General features: G+C 29.8%; 2 protein-coding genes across 3 annotated transcripts in view; both read right to left on the reverse strand.

The window, feature by feature from the left end:
* Positions 1–83: 83 nt before the first annotated feature.
* On the reverse strand, positions 84–692 carry LOC147810898 (uncharacterized). Its single transcript, XM_087162147.1, has one exon. The coding sequence runs from the start codon at positions 690–692 to the stop codon at positions 84–86; it is 609 nt and encodes a 202-aa protein (XP_087018273.1).
* Positions 693–11,050: 10,358 nt separating this feature from the next.
* LOC107447518 (U3 small nucleolar RNA-associated protein 14 homolog A) overlaps positions 11,051–20,524 on the reverse strand; it is a 45,161-nt gene continuing 35,687 nt past the window's right edge. For both annotated transcript variants that reach the window (XM_016062479.4, XM_087160944.1), the window contains 5 exons: positions 19,284–19,374; positions 17,371–17,579; positions 16,325–16,441; positions 15,900–15,996; positions 11,051–11,352 (listed from right to left, as the gene is read on the reverse strand). In XM_016062479.4, coding sequence (XP_015917965.1) covers positions 11,107–11,352; positions 15,900–15,996; positions 16,325–16,441; positions 17,371–17,579; positions 19,284–19,374 — 760 coding nt within the window. In that variant the 3' untranslated portion in view covers positions 11,051–11,106. The remainder of the gene's footprint in view (positions 11,353–15,899; positions 15,997–16,324; positions 16,442–17,370; positions 17,580–19,283; positions 19,375–20,524) is intronic.

Raw genomic sequence — 20,524 nt, forward strand, 5'->3', positions numbered from 1 at the left:
GATCCCACTCCAATCCGCTTTTCCAAATGCTTTGAACTAGAGATTTTAGAAGCATTGTAAAGGGTCCTAAAAATCCTACTGGATCAAAAATACGCCCAATGATTTTCAAAATAAAGCGTTTCGTTATTTTGCCCTGTGTCTATCATTTTTAACAGATATTTGGACTCAAAGTAAAATACGTCTTTTTTAGGATCCCAACAAACTCCCAAAACTTTAAATGGAAAGCCTGATTGACCTAACGATTCCTTTTCATTCTGAACATCTATACCTGCATTCTTCCATAATTCACGTAATTTTTTATCATTTGTTTGAAACTTTCTCAATACCATGCCCGCATCCCGAAATATTTCAACACAATCAGAACTTATTTGAAATGCTGCATCTGTACTGTCACTTCCCCCTATGACGTCATCGACATACACCCTTTCATTTAGTAATTCATACGCAAGAGGCTTTGATTTTGCAAACTTTTTAATGTGCTCTTTAATAGTAGCCGCTAAGAGAAAAGGGCTACAGTTGATACCAAATAGCACGCGGCAAAATCTATAAATTACTGTAGACGAATCATTATCGGGGTCATCTGACCAAAGAAATCTTGTGACATCTCGATCTTCTACATTAATCCCTATTTGTAAGAAAGCTTGTTGAACGTCCCCTATAAAAGCAATCTTGTTTTCCCGAAACGCTAGCATAAGTTCATATATATCTGGGTATAAATTTGGCCCAATATACAAACAATCGTTAAGAGACAATTCATTTTCTTTATGCGCGGAACCGTCAAATACAATCCTTAATTTGCTAGTTAGTTTATCGTTTCTTATAACCACCCTATGAGGTAAATAACATTGTTTATAATTTTGGGGATCAGTGTTTTTAACTTTCTCAATTATCCCTTCATTTTCGTAAGTTTTTATAACTTTTTTATATTCTTCAAACAAGGATTTATCATTTTTAAATCTCCTCTTTAATTTGTCAAACCTCTCTGAAGCCAGCTCAAAGTTATCATTTAACAATTGTTTTGTATTTGGTCTCCAGAGAAGTCGTACACTATACCTATTATTTTCAAAATGCAAATCAGAATTAAAACCTTTTAACAATTCACTTTTATTATCAACATTTTCTTCGTTCATAGTATTTATTCCTAATCCTTCAAGGTTCCAAAACAAAGAATAATCAACATCAGATATTATAGTATTGTTTACAATCCTACTTAATTGGCAATTATTCATGAATCTCCCTTGAACCACAAAACCAAATAAACTATCGGTTGCAACGAGCCCTTTTCCCAGCCTCAAAGACGTATCAAAGATTACGTCATGTAGGAAATCGGCGCCGATCAAAATGTCTATATCAGCAATTTCTCCGGTATCCGAAAGAAAAATATTATTTTTCCTTGCTAATTGTTTAATTCTCTCATGGGGTGCGGCTATTTTCCCACACGTTATTTTTTCTACTACAAATGCTTCAATGCACACATTTAATTTTTTATCGTTTTTGTTCTGAAGATTCACTTTCACTAAATCATAAGAACACCCCTTAGAAATTTTTTCTCCAAAACCGAAAACATGCAACCGTTCAGTTTTAATGGTCCTGAGGTTCAACTCATTACAAATATCCCGTTTCAAAAAACTGCGATGGCTACCAGAGTCAAATAAAATTCTAACCAACTTCTTTACATTACCATAAATCAAATACGCTAAAGAAGTCTGTAAATATATCATTTCATTTTGTTTTCGTTTCGAAACACATGAAGCGGTAACGGATGCCATAGTATCGTTTTTCTCTTTCGACTCATTATTTATTGCTGATTTATCACAAATTAATTCGCTATGAGGTTTCTTACATAATGTGCAAATACATTTATTCCAACATTTTTTGGATGTGTGGTATTTCTTTAAGCACCGGAAACAGCGAAATTGATCTTTTAGCGTTTGTTTTTTTTCTTCGATGGTCAGAGAACAATCTTTCGATTCGTGATTTTTGGAATTACAAAACAAACAAAATATGTTGTTAGATGCCGAAACTACTGCTGAGGAAGATGAGAACTTTCGATTATAATTATGTTTACTATGGCTCTCCGACCGTTGCTGTGTTTCGAAATGAACACTTAGTTTTTTAGAACTATTAGACAACACATGTGAGGCTTCTCTACATTCTACCTCTTTTCTAATAAATGAAATTAGTTCATCAATGTCAAAATCTACACTTGATTTTCTATTTTTATTATAATCTAAATTTAAATCCTCTGGTAGCTTTTGTAAGATAACAGGACATAGTAAATTACCATAACTACCTTTTGTTACATTCATTGATTGCAAACTGCGAATGTGGATTTCACATTCGTCATAAAACTTACGTAGAGCTTTAATGTCATATGAATTTCTTACAGAATTAATTGATAAAAGTTTATTCATATGACTACTAATAATTAAATCTTGCCTACCAAATCTTTCGGTTAGCAACTTAATAGAAGAATCATAATTACTTTCAGTTAATGAGAATCCAGAAATTGCACTCAAAGCAACTCCCCCTAAATACATCTTATGATAATTAAATTTATCAATTTTTTTAAGACTCTCATTACTATGTATAGCTATGTTATAGCTATTCCAAAAACTGTGCCACTCACAGGCATCACCAAAATATTTGTTTATCTCCAATTTAGGTAATTTAACGTTAGCAACGTGCGAGATATTTCCATAAGTTATATTTTCTTGTAAATTATTGCTACCACTATTAATCGTTACTTCCTGTCTTGTAGTCTGGCATTTCAGTAAATATCTTTCAATTTTGCCTTTATAAGCCACTACTCGATCTTGATACTCTTGACTTTGTATAATTTCACTCTCTAATTCAACGCTTTTAACAAAATAATTTTCAAATCAAGATCCTTTAAGGTTTCGTTTTTTTCTACTAACTGATTTAGTGAATCATACAAGGTCTCATCAGGAAGTATTTCTAATAACAATTTATCAATTTTATTTATTAATTTTGTAATCAGCTGTCTGATTACTGCTCTTTTGGACTTTAATTTTTCAAAATCATCCATTATAAACAGCTCGCACGTTACTATAATAAATACAATACAATTAATGCAATAAAATATCAAAATAAATTACCGACTTAAGGGAGACCAAAACAAAACAAATGTTAACTTACATTTCATGCAGGTGGCCTATTTCCCGGCCGGTGTAGCACCATGATTCGAATTCAACAATCTTTCGACAATAATTACACAAATTGTAATAATAAAAAGGATTTTATTTCATTGTGGTTCAGTGGTTAAATCCAAACTGAAACTTAAGAAGAGAAGAAAAAATAATAAGAAAAATTGTTTGCGCTCAGCGCCATCTGTTATTATAAATCCTCAACACGCAGAAAGTCGGATTTCGATCAAAACTTCATACTCAGATTGATTTAAATCAATTTATGAATTTGATGTATATGTTTTGCTTAAGAAAGATATTAATGTTATATTTTCTAAAAATGATCGCGCAAATAACGAAAGATTTCTTAGTTTAAAAATAAATAATAAAAAAATAAATGAAATTGAAATTTATCAATATATTTACCTAACAATATAGAAAGAAAATTTAAAAAATAAGTTCGTTAAAAATTATTTGTATGCTTAAAACAAAGTGCTAAATAAATTAAACAAAAAAAAAACACTTTTAAAACAACACTATTTTTTACCCTTATTATTTCACATAAATAATAAAGTTAAATTGAATAATTACAGAATTCTGAACGAAAAAACAAAGTAAGGTTTAATTTCTTAAAAATGAAAACAAAAGAATTATGATATTCGATAATATATTTTATTTATTTCAAATGGCAGAGGTAATTGACATGAAAAAGCAAAAATATATTCGATAATATATTCAACTGACAATATTGAAAGAAAATTAAAAAACACGATTATACTCTTTAATAAAACGAAGTGCTAAATGATTTTAAAAAAAGAAGTCGCAATCGCAAACATTACTAATTTTTTTGAATAAACAAAGTTGATTGACTTATGTCCAAATCCAAAGGAGGAAAAATAAGTTTTGTTGTAATTTTATTTATAAAAATGAAAACAACTAAAGATTTATAAATTTAAAATCAGTAATAAAAACCCATTAAATTATTATTTTATTCTAAAAGTTTATAATAAATTAAAATAAAGTAAAAAATAGCCTAACAAATTTAATTACTTTTTAATTTAATTCTTTATGGGCACCTTAAATTAGATTTCCGTTTGTAATAAATTCAATAATGTAAAATAATACTCAAACATATAATATCAAAATTAATTTTCACATTTAAAAATAAAAAGTAAAGTTTTGTTTCAAAAAAAATTTTACCTAATTAATTAAGAAACACTTCTTTATATATTCTTTTCAATAATAGATTACGTTCAAAACAAGGTAACGACGGCGATCACAAAGTCAGTCCCACATCGTCTTCCCCAGCGCGAGTTGTCATCGGAACGTAAGAGATCCTTGCATGTCTTGTATCGCTATATCGTATATCGCTATATCGTTCGTCTTCTTTACTCGTCGGCTTAAATCAGATTTCTGATGCATCGCCTGGAACGAAAGTCGCTGTATCGGCCTGCCGATACAGGCGTTAAATCGATATGTCGCGATATATCGATTTATAGCCCAGTCCTACTCATAGTAAATAAGAACATTCAACATAAAATTTTCTACTTTTTCAAAACAGACTTCGATAAACAAACAAAAAACCTAACCAAAAAAAATCCTTTTCACTGAATGATCGGATGTAAATGTTAAAATGCATTTTTTCCGAAATCCGAAGTCATAGATGTGGAAGAAGTGCAGCTTCTGTGATCAATGAAGACCGGAGCACCAAAAGGCAGATTTTTTTTTTGCAATGGATCCCATCTCATGTCGATGTTGAGGGTAATGAGATTGCAGACTCCTTGGCTAAGAGCGGAACTGATCTGCCCTTGCATTCTTCGGCATCTCTGACTTTCTCGGAGCTCCACTCCCGTTTTAACAGGCTTCGTGATCCTGTGGCCCCTCCTGTTCATCATTGGTATCAGTGCAACCGCCCAAGTGGCAGCCTGACCCTTCAGTGCAGTAGGCGGGATCAGACGGTTATATCAAGATTTCGAAGCGGTCACCTAAGAACTATGTTGTTCAGTAATGGTTCAAGAGTTTTCCCTGTTTGCACTAAGTGTAACGACCAACAAGCTACTCCTGAACATATACTTCAATGCCTAAATATCTCTAAAGTGGACCTCTTTTCAGATCCACTTTTTGTTACAGACTTACTCAGAGTCTCTGGAGTCATGGACTTGGTTTAGCTCCGCTAACCGTGTGGGCCAGCAACAACATGCATTTTTTATTAAATTTGTAATTTGCTATAATTAGATTAAGTTCAGTGAATCAATTATCAACTACTAGAATATAATATTACCTACCTAGAAACAAGATTATAATAAAAGAATTCTTAATAACTTAAAAATTTAAATTCACGAGCTTTTTCAATACTGTTCTTATTTGAAAATGAACTGAAGCGGAAATATTTCCAAGATTTCTGGAGTTATACTTCTTATGCGACTTCCAACAAGGTTGCGTTAAACGTTTAACGCTACATTTTTATTTTTTTAGTTTGATTTGATACACACATAATTTAATAGGATAGTATTTTTTATTTTCAAATTTTGTGGATAACAATTGTAAAAAATGAGTGAAAACAATCCCACGGACAATGCGACGGATTTAAGGTTATGTCAAGGTACGTCTCTTGTACGCATTCAACATACATTATGACGCATTCACATACATTATTAATACAAATACATTTTCCATGGGGAGACGATGAGGCAACCACAAGCACTTCCACTGGTTCAAGAGGTCCACGAGGGGAAAATGCACAATATTACCGTTATGACAGAGCACGGTAGAGAGCGGAGCAGGAAAAAGAGTCGTTGAATAGAACTATTGATCCTTCTACGACAGCTGATTCTTCTACAATTAACGTCGCAGGTTACGAAGTTTAACTTCTTCCGCGTGGAGGGACTCCACGCACTATTTTTTCCTTATACCGGCGATTCTGCTTATGCGTTTTAACACAAAGACCCGATATGAAACGAAAAAAATTGTTATGCATCCCATAGGATGCGAAAAAAGTGGTTATGCATCCCCTGTCACAAAAAAAAAAAAAAAAAAAAAAAGAAATATTATGCACCTCTAACCTCTAGAACAGTGGTTTCCAACTGGCGGCCTGGGGGCAGCATCCGTCCCGCGAAGCCTTTTTTTGAGGACCGCGAACTAAAATATATTAGTTGTCATTTTTTTGCGGACAATTTTCGTAAAAAATCTATATGGGTTTAAAATACTTTTCTCGTTAATAAAAACCTAATTTTCTCGTTTCTGTGAAAAAATTACTTCTCAGATTTTGCATCCAAGAAAATATTTATTCAAATACAAAAATAATCGTGTATGTTGCTCTTTTTTATTTCTTTTTTTTTTTTTTTTTTTTTTTTTTTTTTTTTTATTTTGTGAATAAAATTTAGCATGTGTGTATCAGAAACTTTCTCGAAGAAATTCTCCGATTTAACTTTTTGAAACCACTCATTTTGGACGAAAATATTTACACACACATTTGTAAATTTTAAATGTTAATATCTATTCTCTGGTGGTTGCAGCAGACAAACCTCAATTTTGTCATTGAACATTTTGTGTGCTACTATGTAAGTTTTAATACCAACCTTTTTAAAGTTTTATATCTTAACAGTTAGATATCTGCTGCACATTAATTGTTTAATACATAGGTGCACATTAAAGTTATTGTAGCCCGAATTTTTTAATATGCAATTAAAAAATCTACTTCCTATTTTAATTTGTAATTCAGTACTTTTGTTTTGTACAACTTGGTAAAAATCTGACAGTAATATTTAATATTCCTTCAACCATAAAAGAGTTCTACATAAAATTTTGATAAAGTTGCGGCCCGCCATTTGATTTGTGTTTTTAATTGTGGCCCCCGCCCCCAGCCTCATGTAAGTTGGAAACCCTTGCTCTAGAATGAGTAAAAACGTGTCATTCTAGATCGTCAAATTTTTAAGAAATTTATAAAAGCAATAAAGGAACAGAAAACCAGACTATAAAAAGTTTAAAAAAAATTTAAAAAACTCTTTCTTTTTTAACAGCAAGGGAAGATAAAAATAATTCTGATAAGGAAAAGTTCACAAGCCAAACTCCTGGAATTCAATAAAATTTTTACAGGTGTTAGAAGAACTTATAGATAAAAATTAAGTTTTAAAAAATAAATAATTCCATAATCAATACTTTTCAACATAAAAATAAAATAACGTCTAGTTGATTTATTTAACTTAAGGGGGAAAAAATGATAAGATTGCACAGTTAAACTCAAAAATGATCTAGGCACCATATTGTACAAGGAGAGCCTTTGCCCAGCAGAGTATTTCTTACCTTTTTTTAATCAACTTTAAAAAAGATAAGAAAACCATGTTTGTGGCATTTCACAAATTGTGTTTCAAATGCAGTAATAGTGCATTTTATGTGGAGCAACTTATTATTTTTAAATAAAGTGCTTTGACTTAATACTTTGATAATAATAAAATACTTTTAAAATAATAAATACAAAATTATTTTATTGTAATTGTTTTTCAATATTACCTAAGTATTTTACATAAAGGGAGCAAACATTCAATGATATTTTGAAACAAGTTTTTTTTTTTCTAAATTAAGAAAATTTAATTGTTGGCTTCAAATACAGAATTTAATTTTGTCAAGTTTTTAAATATAAGTGTTTTTAAATGAAAAAAAACATTTCGTAAAAAGTTACTTAATGTTTTAATTACATTTTAAAGTTTCTATATATTCTTCTTTTAAATTGTGTTTTATAAAAAAAATTTTACTGAAACTACTTGTTTTGATTTTTCTTAAAACTCTTTTTAATTTTTACAAAGATTAATCTTTTTAAAAATGCTATTTTATAGTTTTTTTAAACTACTTTTTTAATTACACGTTTAAGCTTTTACTAAAACTACACGTTTTAATTGCCCATATTTTTTGCGTGAAATATATTGCCCATTTCATCAGCATCATTGTTGGTCCGACAAGCCAGTATGGGCCAAGGACTTCTTCACGAGAACTCTCCAAGCACCTTTTCATGACACAATTGAAGTCCAATTTTTAATACAGAAAATAAGGAAGTCATTTTAATCATCATTAGTCATTCATCTGTTTCGAATTGTATCTGGTTCTTTGCATATTTTATATAATTTAACTACATATTAGATCTTATAGGAAAATGTACCAAGTTCCTTTCTTGGTTAAAGTCCTCATTTCCACAGCATATGTTAATATACAGAGGATGAGGTACTTTACTTGTACAGAAGAAATTTCGTCTTTTTAGAAACCACATTAGATTTGACAAGTTTCTTTATGTCTAAAATAAGCTTTATTTTCTTCAGTTGAGTGATATTTTTAAAATTTTATTTCAGGTACAATCTCATTTTTCACTACAAATTCAAATCCATAGCTGTCAACACAGAAAGTGTTGAAGAAAAAAATCCAGTAGATTTTACGAAATAATATAAATTTCATGATAATTGTTGCAAAATATACTAAATATTTTTTGCACAGGAATTTTTATAGTCATCAAAATAGAAAAAGTTTAATATTTTCCACTTATGGTCAGGGTTCGTGATTTTTTTGATTTTTTTAAAAAGAATCAAAAAAATCAGATTTTTTTGATTTAAATCGGATTTTTTTGATTTAAATCAGATTTTTTTGATTTTTATTCAAATACACTGTAAGAACTTTAATTTATGATTAAAAAAAATTTATAAATGCTTAATCAAAATTAAATTAATATTAAAACTATATTATAACAATATTTAGAACAATATTTTAACTTACTAAAATAATTTTTCATTATAATACATAGCTTTGAATGCATAGCAACCATTTTGAAACAAATGCATGATTGAAATTTAAGGACTAGTTCAAATAGAAAATTTAAAGAATACTTTATGGGTCTGTCTAGGTTTTTCTGAGAGATAACTATTTTGGTATTTGTGCAGGTACCGGTAAATGGTAGTAAATTTCACTTGGACAGACCCCTGTACTTTAACTATTAAAACAAAGTTTCAATTAGCAAACCATAATTTTAATTTAAAATTTCTTTTCTTTCCGCTTGATTGTTAAAATGACAAAATAAATGTAACAGATTGTGTTTATAAATGTAGTCTTTCATCAAAAAATAAATATTTAACCAATATATTTTTATATTAAAATATTCACTTTTAATTCTATATCAAAATAGATAAGTTGAGCTAAAAATATTTTTTTTTTTAAATCTATGTACTCATAGGAATTTTTTTTCACAAAATTTCGTTATAGAAAATCAGATGTCAAAGATACTGTAAACATATTATGAGCAAAAATACCAGTTAATAACCCTACTGCTTCAAATAGACTTTGAAAGGAAAGAATGACACTATATCAGGAAAAAAATATCTGAATTTATTGGCTTTTTTTTTTGTTCTTTCTATTTTTGGCAATTAGGTATTTTCTTTTTAATATGCTTTTAAAAAAGCTTCAGAAATATACATTTTCCACCAATAAAATATAATGTAGATTTTAATTCCACGCTTTTTTTTTCAAAGGGTAGAATTTTAATTAACAATATTTGCATTATTTTTTGAAAAAATTCATGTTTAATAATTACTTTCTACAGCTATGCAAGTCTATATTAAGACAGCATTAAATGTTTACTTTAATCTGTACTTTCAATCTCAAGAATCAAAAGATTTTTAAAAATGTAATTTTCAATGTGTTGGAATTTAACACACACCAAGAAAGAAAGTAATTTCGTTAACTAAAATTAATTAATGCAACAACTTATTTAAAATAAATTTTGAAACTAAGTAAAGAAAATAATAAAAGTATCAATAATTTAAAACACTTTTTTTTAATCTTTTATAATCAATATATATCAAAAAAAATTAGTTGATTTAAATCAATGATTGTTTTAAAAAAATCATTTGATTTAAATCATGATTTAAATCGTGATTTAAATCAAGCTGATTTAAATCAACAAACCCTGCTTATGGTTTCACATTAAATGAATTTGAATTGTTCTATATTATGTTATTCATAACTTTGAATTTTTTAATTTTATTTCCAATAGCAGATCACAAAACAACTGTAGTTAAAAAACAGACAATAACATGAGAAACAGAAGGAAAGATGAACAATACATCAAAAACAAAACTACAGTGAGTCTATAGATCGTTCATTTTGTGAAGGGCTCTCCAATTCTTCTCCCACAAGTGTCCAGAGTTTAGTGCGGGGCAGTGCCTAGTGTGGTTTATGTCCATTTCTTCTTGAATATTACACAGTGTGCAAATAGGGCTTGAAATTATATTTATACGGAATAGATGTTTGGAAAGGCAGTCGTGGCCAGTAGCGAGGCAAAAGGTGGCCACAGACCTGTCCCTTGGCCATAGTGAAATATCCTTGGTGTCGTTTATCAATTTCTTGTCTTTGTTTGCCTCTTTTATGTTTTTCCAAAAAGACTTTTTAATTAACTGCTTGGCGGTGTGATAAGGAATTGGTTTATTTATTATTTGTGTAATTTCGTTGCTTTCTTTGCCAAGGAGTCTGATGATTGATTTCCCTGGAGTCCGCAGTGTGCTGGTCATAATTTTGAATAGTAATAGGTATTTAATTCCTCTAAGATAGTTAACTGAATTTCATAAATGAGGCTCACTTTATAATGTATTAGTGACACTTATTTAAGTATTCAAGAAAACAATAATCTGCAAAACAATTCTATTTCAACAGGGATTTTTTAAGGAAACTTACTCAACTTTAGGGAATTTTTTAAAATGTACAAACACTAGGAGAATTTTTATTAAACCAGTAGAAACTGGCAAAATAAAGTAGTCTACTGGAAAATCCAGTAGAGTTGGCTGCTATGCAAATCTAATGTTATTGAAAATAGAACAGTTTCAAACTTGTAACTATCAATGTCGATCTTTTTCAATAAATAAAAATCCAAATATAATTAAAATTTATTGCTTAACAAACATAAATAAAATATAGTACATAGTATTTATCAGAAGGCTTTGACAGCATCGTTGCCAACCTTCTTCTCTTTCCTTTTGTTGTGTGTGACTGCTTTGTTTTTCAAAACAACATCTTCACAGTCAATAGGTTCAATTATTTTTCCCATTTTGGTGATCACTTTGGGTGCCACTAAGCTCTGGAAGCTACTCTGAGGATTCCAGGTGTGACCAACGGGCTGCCTGATGTAGCTCTCAAACTGATGGACATTTGTGAAAGGGAATGGTAAACTGTTAACCTAAGGTAAGAAAAACTTTATAAATACTAGTGGAGTTTGTTTAGTGCAAAAGTTTTTCATTCAAAATCATTATTAATTCTATAAATTTACTTAGTATGCAATCGCAACACTTTTTTTACATTAGAAGAACATACTATAGTGTTCGAATTAATTGGGACAAGCAAGATTTTCTCATTCAAGTTGGTATGGGATTGCCAGTGATGTCCCGAACCGCTTCAAAGCAGTTATATCTGCCTTGAGCAGCGGTGACGGATAGACCTTCACTATAATTTACTCGTCTGACTGGTTTTAGTGTATTTGTAGTTCAGTTGTGAGCATTTCAGTGTGGAAACTGGTGGTTATAATTTTGAGTTTAGTCTAACACAAGTTATGTGCTTATAAAAGATTGATATTAGTCCGTGGAAGCGCTCTAAAATTATCGCTCTTAATAAACACACTTCTATGACTGTAAGAAACATCGCTACAGCACTTGGTGTAGAGCAATCTAGTGTTTCCAGAATTCTTAGAGCATTTTAAGATTCCGACTCATCCTCTCCAAAAAGAAAAGGAAAATGTGGACGCAAACGGAAAACTACTCCAAGAACTGATAAAAGTCTAATAAGAAATAGTAAAATTAATCCAAGAAAGACGAGCACAGACCTCCGAAGGGATTTATTGGATTGTGGTGTTGATGTGAGTACTTCAACTGTACGAAAAAGGCTTCTAGAAGTTGGACGTAAGGCAAGAAGACCAAGGAAAAAACAATTTCGAACTCAGAAAATGATGAAAAAACGTTTAGCATGGGCCAGAAAATACCAAAAAAGGACTGTAAATGACTGGAAGAAAGTGGTTTTCATTGATGAAACACATTTATTTGTGCAGGGACACAAATCAAGTGTAGTTAGACGAAGTGAAGGCGAAAGTCTGAGACCAGATCATATCCAACAGACTGTAAAGCACCCTTCTAAACAAATGTTTTGAGGTTTCTTTACAACAAATAGCACTGGAAGCTTAGAGTCTCTAAAAGGCATGATGAATTCAGCCAAATACATCGATATATTACATAGTAGGATTGTTCCATTCATGGAAACATTCGACGGAACATTTCAACATGATTTGGCCCCTTGTCACAATTCCAAACTGGACCAGAATTTTATGCGAGAAAACAAAATAAAAGTGCTTTATTGGACTGTTAATTCACCAGACCTAAATCCCATTTAGAATCTGTGGCATATTCCAAAAAATCGCTTAGCCAAGATGAATTGCACGACAGCAGAACAAATTATAAAAAGTGCTATTCAAGTATGGTTCCACGACGATGAAGTCAAGACACTAGTGGAATCAATGCCAAAACATGTCCTTGAAGTCATATCTGCTAAAGGAGGACATACTTCATATTAATACAGACATGTATCAATGTAACTTAAGGTATGTAATGATTAAAAGCTAAAGTTTCAATAAATCACTTTTTTTTTTCATTTGTCCCAATTAATTCGAACAGTATAGTATGTTAACATGTTTCTGTGATTTTACAATTATGGTAGAGAAGTCTTTCTCATTTCTCCTTTTGGGGTTTGTACAAATACTATGTAAGCATGCTTTTGGCAATTTTAGACACTGCTCTGGACTTGCCCCTAAATATAAGCAAATTACATAATCCCTTATACTTATGTAAGAAAGTCGAAACTCCTCCTTTGTTTTTTGCTTTGACTTTGACAGTAGTAATCTAATTTTAAAATTGAATTGAAATAAACAATGTAACTTTACAGAAAACAAAATTTATCTTTCAATTTCTTTTATAAAATTTTAAATAGAATATTCTTTAGGAATCCTTCTAAATATCTTTACTTTTGAAACTAGTACCAAAAAAAAATTTCTAACATTTTCCTTTCTTAAATTTAACTGATATTTCACGATTTTTTCAAGTATCTTTTTCTAATTAGTTGTCTACATTTGCATTAAAAAAGAAATTTTTTTCTTGAAACTAATGTGATTTTAATATCGTAAGTAAATATTAATCAGATCCAACCTCCCTAGTCAGGGAAATGAAAAAATCACACCCCTCTTTCAATAGGTGCTTACACAATACTTGAATGACCACTTAAAATTTTTAATCCAAACAAAAACATTCAAAATATTTTTCATGTAACGAAGTAATTTCTACCCTACAGTATAATTTTTAGATGCTTATCTTCCTGATTTCTGTCCTTGTTGGAAACTTTCAAACATTTTAATTTTTGGTCATTTTAATTTGACTATTTTGGCTTATTTAATTTGGCTAGAAAATGACTTATTTTCTTCTTTTATCAAAGTTTAAGTTTTTGAATGATTTGGTACTCTAGATGAAAATGGAAAAACGACAGATGACACTCATACTTTTTAAAAATGGGCAGAGAACTTATAACTGCTTCATTTCCTATAGGGGAAAAGATTTTGAATAGTGTAATGGACAACAACGATAAGGGTTAAGATATGAATTGTGATTCTGAAAATGAAGACTCGATAGAATCCAAAACTACATTGGGCTGAAATGTGTCATATTGAAACAATATTTGGACATATTTATTCATCACTTTCCAGGACTCAAACTTAATGGCTCAAGAGGGTGATCCAAGATATGCTAATTGATTAGTGCAGATGATTTTTAAGTTACGAAAATTAGACATAAAACGTACTATCTCTGAATAAACATATCTTTTTTTCAACGGATTCAGGTTTCTGACCTCCAAGATAGAAGAGGTCGCCTCAATCTGGGAAATATGGTACCTATAGTTTAGTCAGGAGACCCATTCATAGTTTGAACCCCTTAATGCTAATATTACTTTTTTCGTATTTTGCCATATCTCAAGAGCTTTTTGAGTAATATAAAAAAAATTTGTACACAATTATAAAATTTGTTCATCCAAAGAAAATAACATGCAAAAAGAAAATTTTAGTAAACATTTATTATTTAATTCAATAATATTCCAACAAATTTAGAATTGTATGGTATACAATTTTTTACATCATTTCAAAGTACTAAGTACTTTGCCTCATTTTTAAGTATATTTCAAGTAATTTTGGATGGGAAAATCGATTGAATAGTTCCTCAGAAATTGAAATTTAAATAAACAACTTTTTTAGAATCGGAAACTATTCAACCAATTTCCCTCAAATTTTGTATTTTGCCATGTAAAAATAATTCTTTAGAATGATGCAAAAAATATATACCTTACGATTCAAAAATTTTCAGACCATTATTACATAAAATATTAAAAAATATTATACATTTTCTAAAATTTATTTTTTTGCATGGAATTATCTTAGGATAAATGAGTTTTATAATTGTGTGCAAAAATTTTTCAATTTGCTTAAAAAGTTCTCGATATATCGTGAAATATGAAAAAAGTAAAATTAACATTGAGTAGTCTAGGATTGCTCTCTTGACAAAACTATAGGGATCATATATCCCAGATTGCGACTACCCCCTATTTTTTGGAGGCCAAACATCCGAATGCATTGAAAAAAAAGGGTATGTTTATTCAGAGAAAGAATGTTTTGTGTCCGATTTCGTAACTGAAAATATGCCCGCACTAATGAATTAGCATATTTCAGATCATCCCCTCGAACCATTAAGATTGAGTTCTAGAATGTGAAAAGTTCAAAAGTTATTCAAGATGGACCTTTTTCTTTTTTTGGTGATCAACACATTTCACTGCCTTTGCCTTCATTCAAAACTGAAACATGGGGCCAATTAGTCTTATTTTTATAAATTTATACTGAAACAAAGTTAGATGTTAGTATTTCTCAATTGTGGATATAGATGCATCTTCATCACAAAACAAACTTAATACCATAATATGACTATTCAAAACTATTAAAAGAGGTTCCTCAGAAATATGGAAGAAAATGTGCAAAATTCTATTTTTAGTGATGTATATGTGATATAAGTTATATCGGTACAGTGATAGCAAATGTTAAAAATTTTATAAAAATTTACAAAATTCAAAACAATGCAAAGCGAATTCAGAACAATGAAAATAAAGAGTAGAATAATATTTTGTTTCGTCCCATCATTTTCTTCTTATTTTAACAAATAATATGTCTTTCTAGAAAATAAAGAAAGGACTATTTTTAATACTCTTTAAGTTACTTCACTGGGCTGAAAATACAATGCAAATTCCCAATGTAACAAGATATTTTTTCGTTATTGTTTCATCGTGTAATAAAACATTATTGCATTTTTTCATATAAATAAACTGTAAAACTAATGATTTAGCAATGCATTAATTGCTATATATGTATTTTATAGTATAAATAAATGTTCAAAATAATTTTTTTAATTAATTTTTAATAATGTTTAATTCGAAGTGCCTATTTTGGCTGTAGATTATGGTCTGTTGGGTTAAAAAAGTCACAGCAAAGTTGTAAAATAAACCAGATGATACACTTTTATGTTATATCTTACATAATTAAAGTATCAGCCAAGAACAATTAAGTTATAGTAAAAAAAAAAATTCTTTCATTTCGAACATTTTTTTTATCAGTTAGGGACGATTGATGTATGAACTATAAAGTAGGGATTTTACCTGGTGTTCCGATGCTTTTTTGTCCTTATCTTCATTTATAATGACATTTCCTAAAGTGTTTTTCCTAGCAGGAGCTGATGGAGCTTTGATAAAAAACCTTTATGTAGGAAAAGAAAAAGAAACAATACACTTTTTAGAAAAATTATTAAATATTACACTTGAACAAATATTATCCACATAAAATAATGTAAGGAAACATTTAATCAGTGATATTAAGATTAGACATAAACATTATTCAGGATTTACTTTTATTAAAATGTCTAAATCACTAAACAAGGATTACATATCTAAGCAATTAGATTCTCAGTCTAACCTAAGATCTCAGAGATAAAAATTTGAAATGTTTCTAATGGTAAATTAAAAGATATATATACTAAGGGAGTAAAACTAAGCATAAAATAAAGGGAAAAAGAAAAATGTTATACCGTCTCTTTTTTCTCTTTGATTGTTCAATGTTAGGTCCACCCCAAGACCCCCAGCCTGGCAAGAATAAATCAATTCCTTTCACTTCATTTGCTTTTTCGGTAGATTCTTTTTCTTCTCTGAAATATTTATTTTAAAAATTGATACAGAAATTAAATTGAAAATATATATATATATATATCATACACTTTCAAAGCTTATTTTTAAACAGCATTCATCACACACAAAACAATAAAATTGGAGAAATTTTATTAATTAAAAAAAAAAAAGAAATACAGAAATTCTTACCTACCTTGTTTTTTCCTCAGGGCAAGACAGAAAGGTAAGGCCACCCTTAAAATTTTTTATGCGGTTTTATTTATTTTGTAACTAGGTATTTTATTGCCAGCCAGTGGCCAGTAGAAACATTTTTAATAAAGTCCACTTTTTCAAAAAAAGAAAATTCAAACTATTCAAAAAATTTTATAGACCTCTCTAAATAGGTTCATGAAAAATTTAAGCAGTGCACATAACATTTTCAGATAATAAAATTTAGGGTTTGAGTTTTTGAACTAATAATGAAATGTAACTAGCAAATTTTTAAAAACCAATTTTTTATATTCGGTCGTTTTGTGGCTGGAGAGGATCCTTAATTTTACCCTATATAACTAGGAGCCCAGTCGCAGAAATCCCCTAGCACAGCAGCAAATACTGCAGATTTTTTTTTTTTTCAAACTTAAAAAATAAAAATTATCTCAGAATCTGAAGATTATATTTCCTTTAACAAACAAAATAAGCCCCAATAAATAAATAAAAATCAAACTAGCCTAAAATATTACTGAAAAAAAAGTTTTTAGCAAACCAGTTTTTAGCAAATTTTAGTCCATACCTTTATCTATATAACATGTGCTAATTTTGCTGTACATATGTCAGATTAAGCCTAATTTTTAAAATTATATTCGCTGGCGTACTGGGTTAGGGTTGCAGACAAATTTGAATGTATGGAGATTGTGTTGCAGATTAACTCTCTAAATTCTAAAGGGACAACATGTAACATAAAGAAAATCACCTGAATTCAGCTATACAGTCTTCATCTCCAAAGGCTTCGCTCATGGGCATCACATCCCCCAGCACATCATCTAAATCTTCATCCCCAAGTGTGAAGCCATCAGGGGCAGCAGAATCTAAAAACTGTTCTTTGGATAGAAAATCCTTCATGTCAACATCTGTAGGCACCTTACTTGGAAGAGTACACTTGTTTGTAGAACTTTTGTTTACCTTTAAACACATAAGAGAATAATAATTTTAATAAATGTAAGATACATGCATACACCTGAAAAGTAATACAATTTGCAAATATTTTTGAAGTTGTCCATTTTTTAAGAAACTGATGTTTTTCTTGGTATTACTTCCAATTGTATATTAAAAGATGATTGAATATCAAAAGGATAAATCTATAAATGAGGGTCAGCAGTCCAACAGTGTTCCCAGATTGATGTCCAAGGAAGAGCAGGTGAGACAAGTCCATCTCTTTGTAGAGATTACAAAAAGGATTAAGAACCACATTGATGCAACAGATTTCATCCTAGACCACAAAGAGACACTGAGAATCTGTTCAAGCCATGGTCTATTGGAATTGTGATTTTTGAGTTCCTTGCGGAAAGAGTCTCAGAAGATGTTCTTTATTAGACATTATTAAAAGGAAGTCTAGAATCTCTGGAGAATAGAGGCCGCCTCATCTCCTTATTCCACAGTGGGCCTGAATCCATTGGAGAACTACTGTTTTATTATTACTGGCAAACCAGTTGAGGAGATTTAATCCATTATCGATGGTTAAAGTTCTAGAGTGGTTGAGAGCATTAATTGCTTGAAGTGCAGCCTTTGAATCAGATAATAATACAACTTCTAAAAAAGAGTCTAGACGTGGTCGAAGTTGTGACAGGGCCTGGTAAATGGCCGCAATCTCACCATCGAAAGCTGATCTATAAGTATTGTGTAGCTTTGAGGAGAACTCCTCCAGACTGAAAGTCTGAAAGTGTTTCCCAAACAGCCCCAGACTGAAAGTCTGGGGCTGTCTGCTGATATGGTAACAAGCGAGAGCGCATTTCCAATGGGGGTGAAATGGCGGAGAGAAGGTGTCAATTGGCTTACTCACGACGACCTACGCTAAAATTAAGACACCCCACACCCCTATTCGAAGTGGCCTTTTCTTGTAGCCATAGTACCCGCCACGACGCGAGACGGGTGTCTGGAGGAGTTCTCCTGAACGCCGCACTATACCTATGGGAGTATAAAGGCAAAAAAGTTCACAGTAAACACAAGCACCGGTGTTAACGTAACCGCTCACTATGGAACTATCAATATAAATTTTTAACCATTCCTCCTTAGGGTAAAAGGATCCCATTGTTTAGAGAGCGAGAGGTTTTAAAACTTCTTCACTAGTCTCTGACTTTGAGACTTTCATGATTAGATCAAGCGGATATAAAATAGAAATTGATGTCAGTGAATGCTTCTTAATGTAAAAATAAATTTATTAAGAAGAGTAAATTTTGACTATCAAAATGTTTAAAATTTTGTCATTAATTGCGGCTTTTGTTTTCAAAACCAACTCAGCCTACTTTAATTCCTAAATTAACATTTTCTAGTTTCTTCAATATACTTTAAACATCCTTTTACTAAAGCTGAATTATTTACTTGATAAAAATATTTTAACAAACAAATATGACTATATTTTAATTTTGTTCGGTGTAAATCTAATTGCTAAAAAAGCTTATTTTAAATTTTTTTTGCTAACTTTAGAAGAAAAAGAAACTTTCTTATAAAATAATTTAATAAATAAACAAAACCACGATTCAAAATTTACTATTTCAATCTATTTATGGAAAAATTAAAGCAGCAAGCACTATACTAACTTTAAAGGAAGCAGTAACTTTTTTATAAAGCAATCGGATGAATAGATAGCATTTCTACCAATAAACATACTTTTTCTGGTATAACAGGTTCCTCTGGAGTTTTGTTAGAAGAATCATTTGTTTCCAAGGTAATGTTAATGGAATTATGTGTGGCTGGTGGCCTAAAAGGAAAAAAATAACATTTTTAAGTAAAATCAAATGGCAACTTCAGAACAATGCTCTTAACACACAGTAAAAACAAAAATGTAAGTAAAGCAAAACAATAAGCTTGAAAAACAGTAAAATCCATAATATTTTACTAAATTTATTAAGCATATTTTATTTTAAACTTTACAAACACTGAATTATAAAAAAAATTGCTAAAAATTATTAATTTATAAATCAATACGTTGCATTTTTTTTATTGCTTTTTGTTTATAATACTCAGCAAATAAAAAAGAAGTTTATTTAAAATTTATTAAAAAAGAAATTTATTTAAAAGTTAAAATTTTAAAAAAAATTAGGATGCTTACTTTTTCCAGAAAACTGTATAAATTCCATATTACAAAAAATTGCTAGATATTTACAAAATAAATAAATAAATAAAATAAAATAAAGTCTAATTAAAAGGCATAAGGTTGATAAAACTATTTATTTATTTTATTTACTGAGATGACAAGTGTAAAGTCACTAAACTAATTTAGCAAGCTTCCCAATACTTTAAAATAACTGTATTAAAAGCATTTGTTAGTTTGCGCGGGAAATAAAACTATCAAAGAAAATTTAACAAAAAATCTTATAGTTTACAAAAAAAACAAAGAAAAAGAAATGGAAGAAACCTAAAAGGAGCAGAGGGTTTTTCTTTCGAATTAAATTTATTTCAAATAAGGAAAACAATGTAATTAAGCATATTATATTAATATTAGAAATTTAATTTAAGTTTTAAACTCTATTTTTAACAAGTATTTTTTATTTAAATTAAAATTCTAATAAATAAGCTTTTAATTTATTAATTTAAAATTCTAATTTGTTTTACTGTTTCCTATTCTTAATAAAATAATGATAATTCAAATAAAACATATGAATTTTATTGTTCCAACTGCCAGGACTAAACTATTGGCTAATTAATACTGTTTACTATTCCTGCTTGGTTTATTATTGCTTTAAACAGCAATAATAAACCAAGCAGCAATAATAAACCAGGACAACAGCAATAATAAACCAGGACATACTTTTAATATTGATTTAAAAACGCATAAATCTAATTGTTCCACTTACCAAATTTGCTTAACTAAAATTTATTGTTAAGCTCATCATTTACTGTTTACCGTT

Source organism: Parasteatoda tepidariorum, chromosome 4 (assembly GCF_982258835.1).
Source record: "Parasteatoda tepidariorum strain Cologne lab strain chromosome 4, Ptep-v5.0, whole genome shotgun sequence".
Lineage (NCBI taxonomy): Eukaryota > Metazoa > Arthropoda > Arachnida > Araneae > Theridiidae > Parasteatoda > Parasteatoda tepidariorum.

Bases quoted from the DNA above. Each gene is read 5' to 3' on its own strand.
- LOC147810898 (XM_087162147.1), bottom strand. From the start codon at position 692: ATGCTAGCGTTTCGGGAAAACAAGATTGCTTTTATAGGGGACGTTCAA.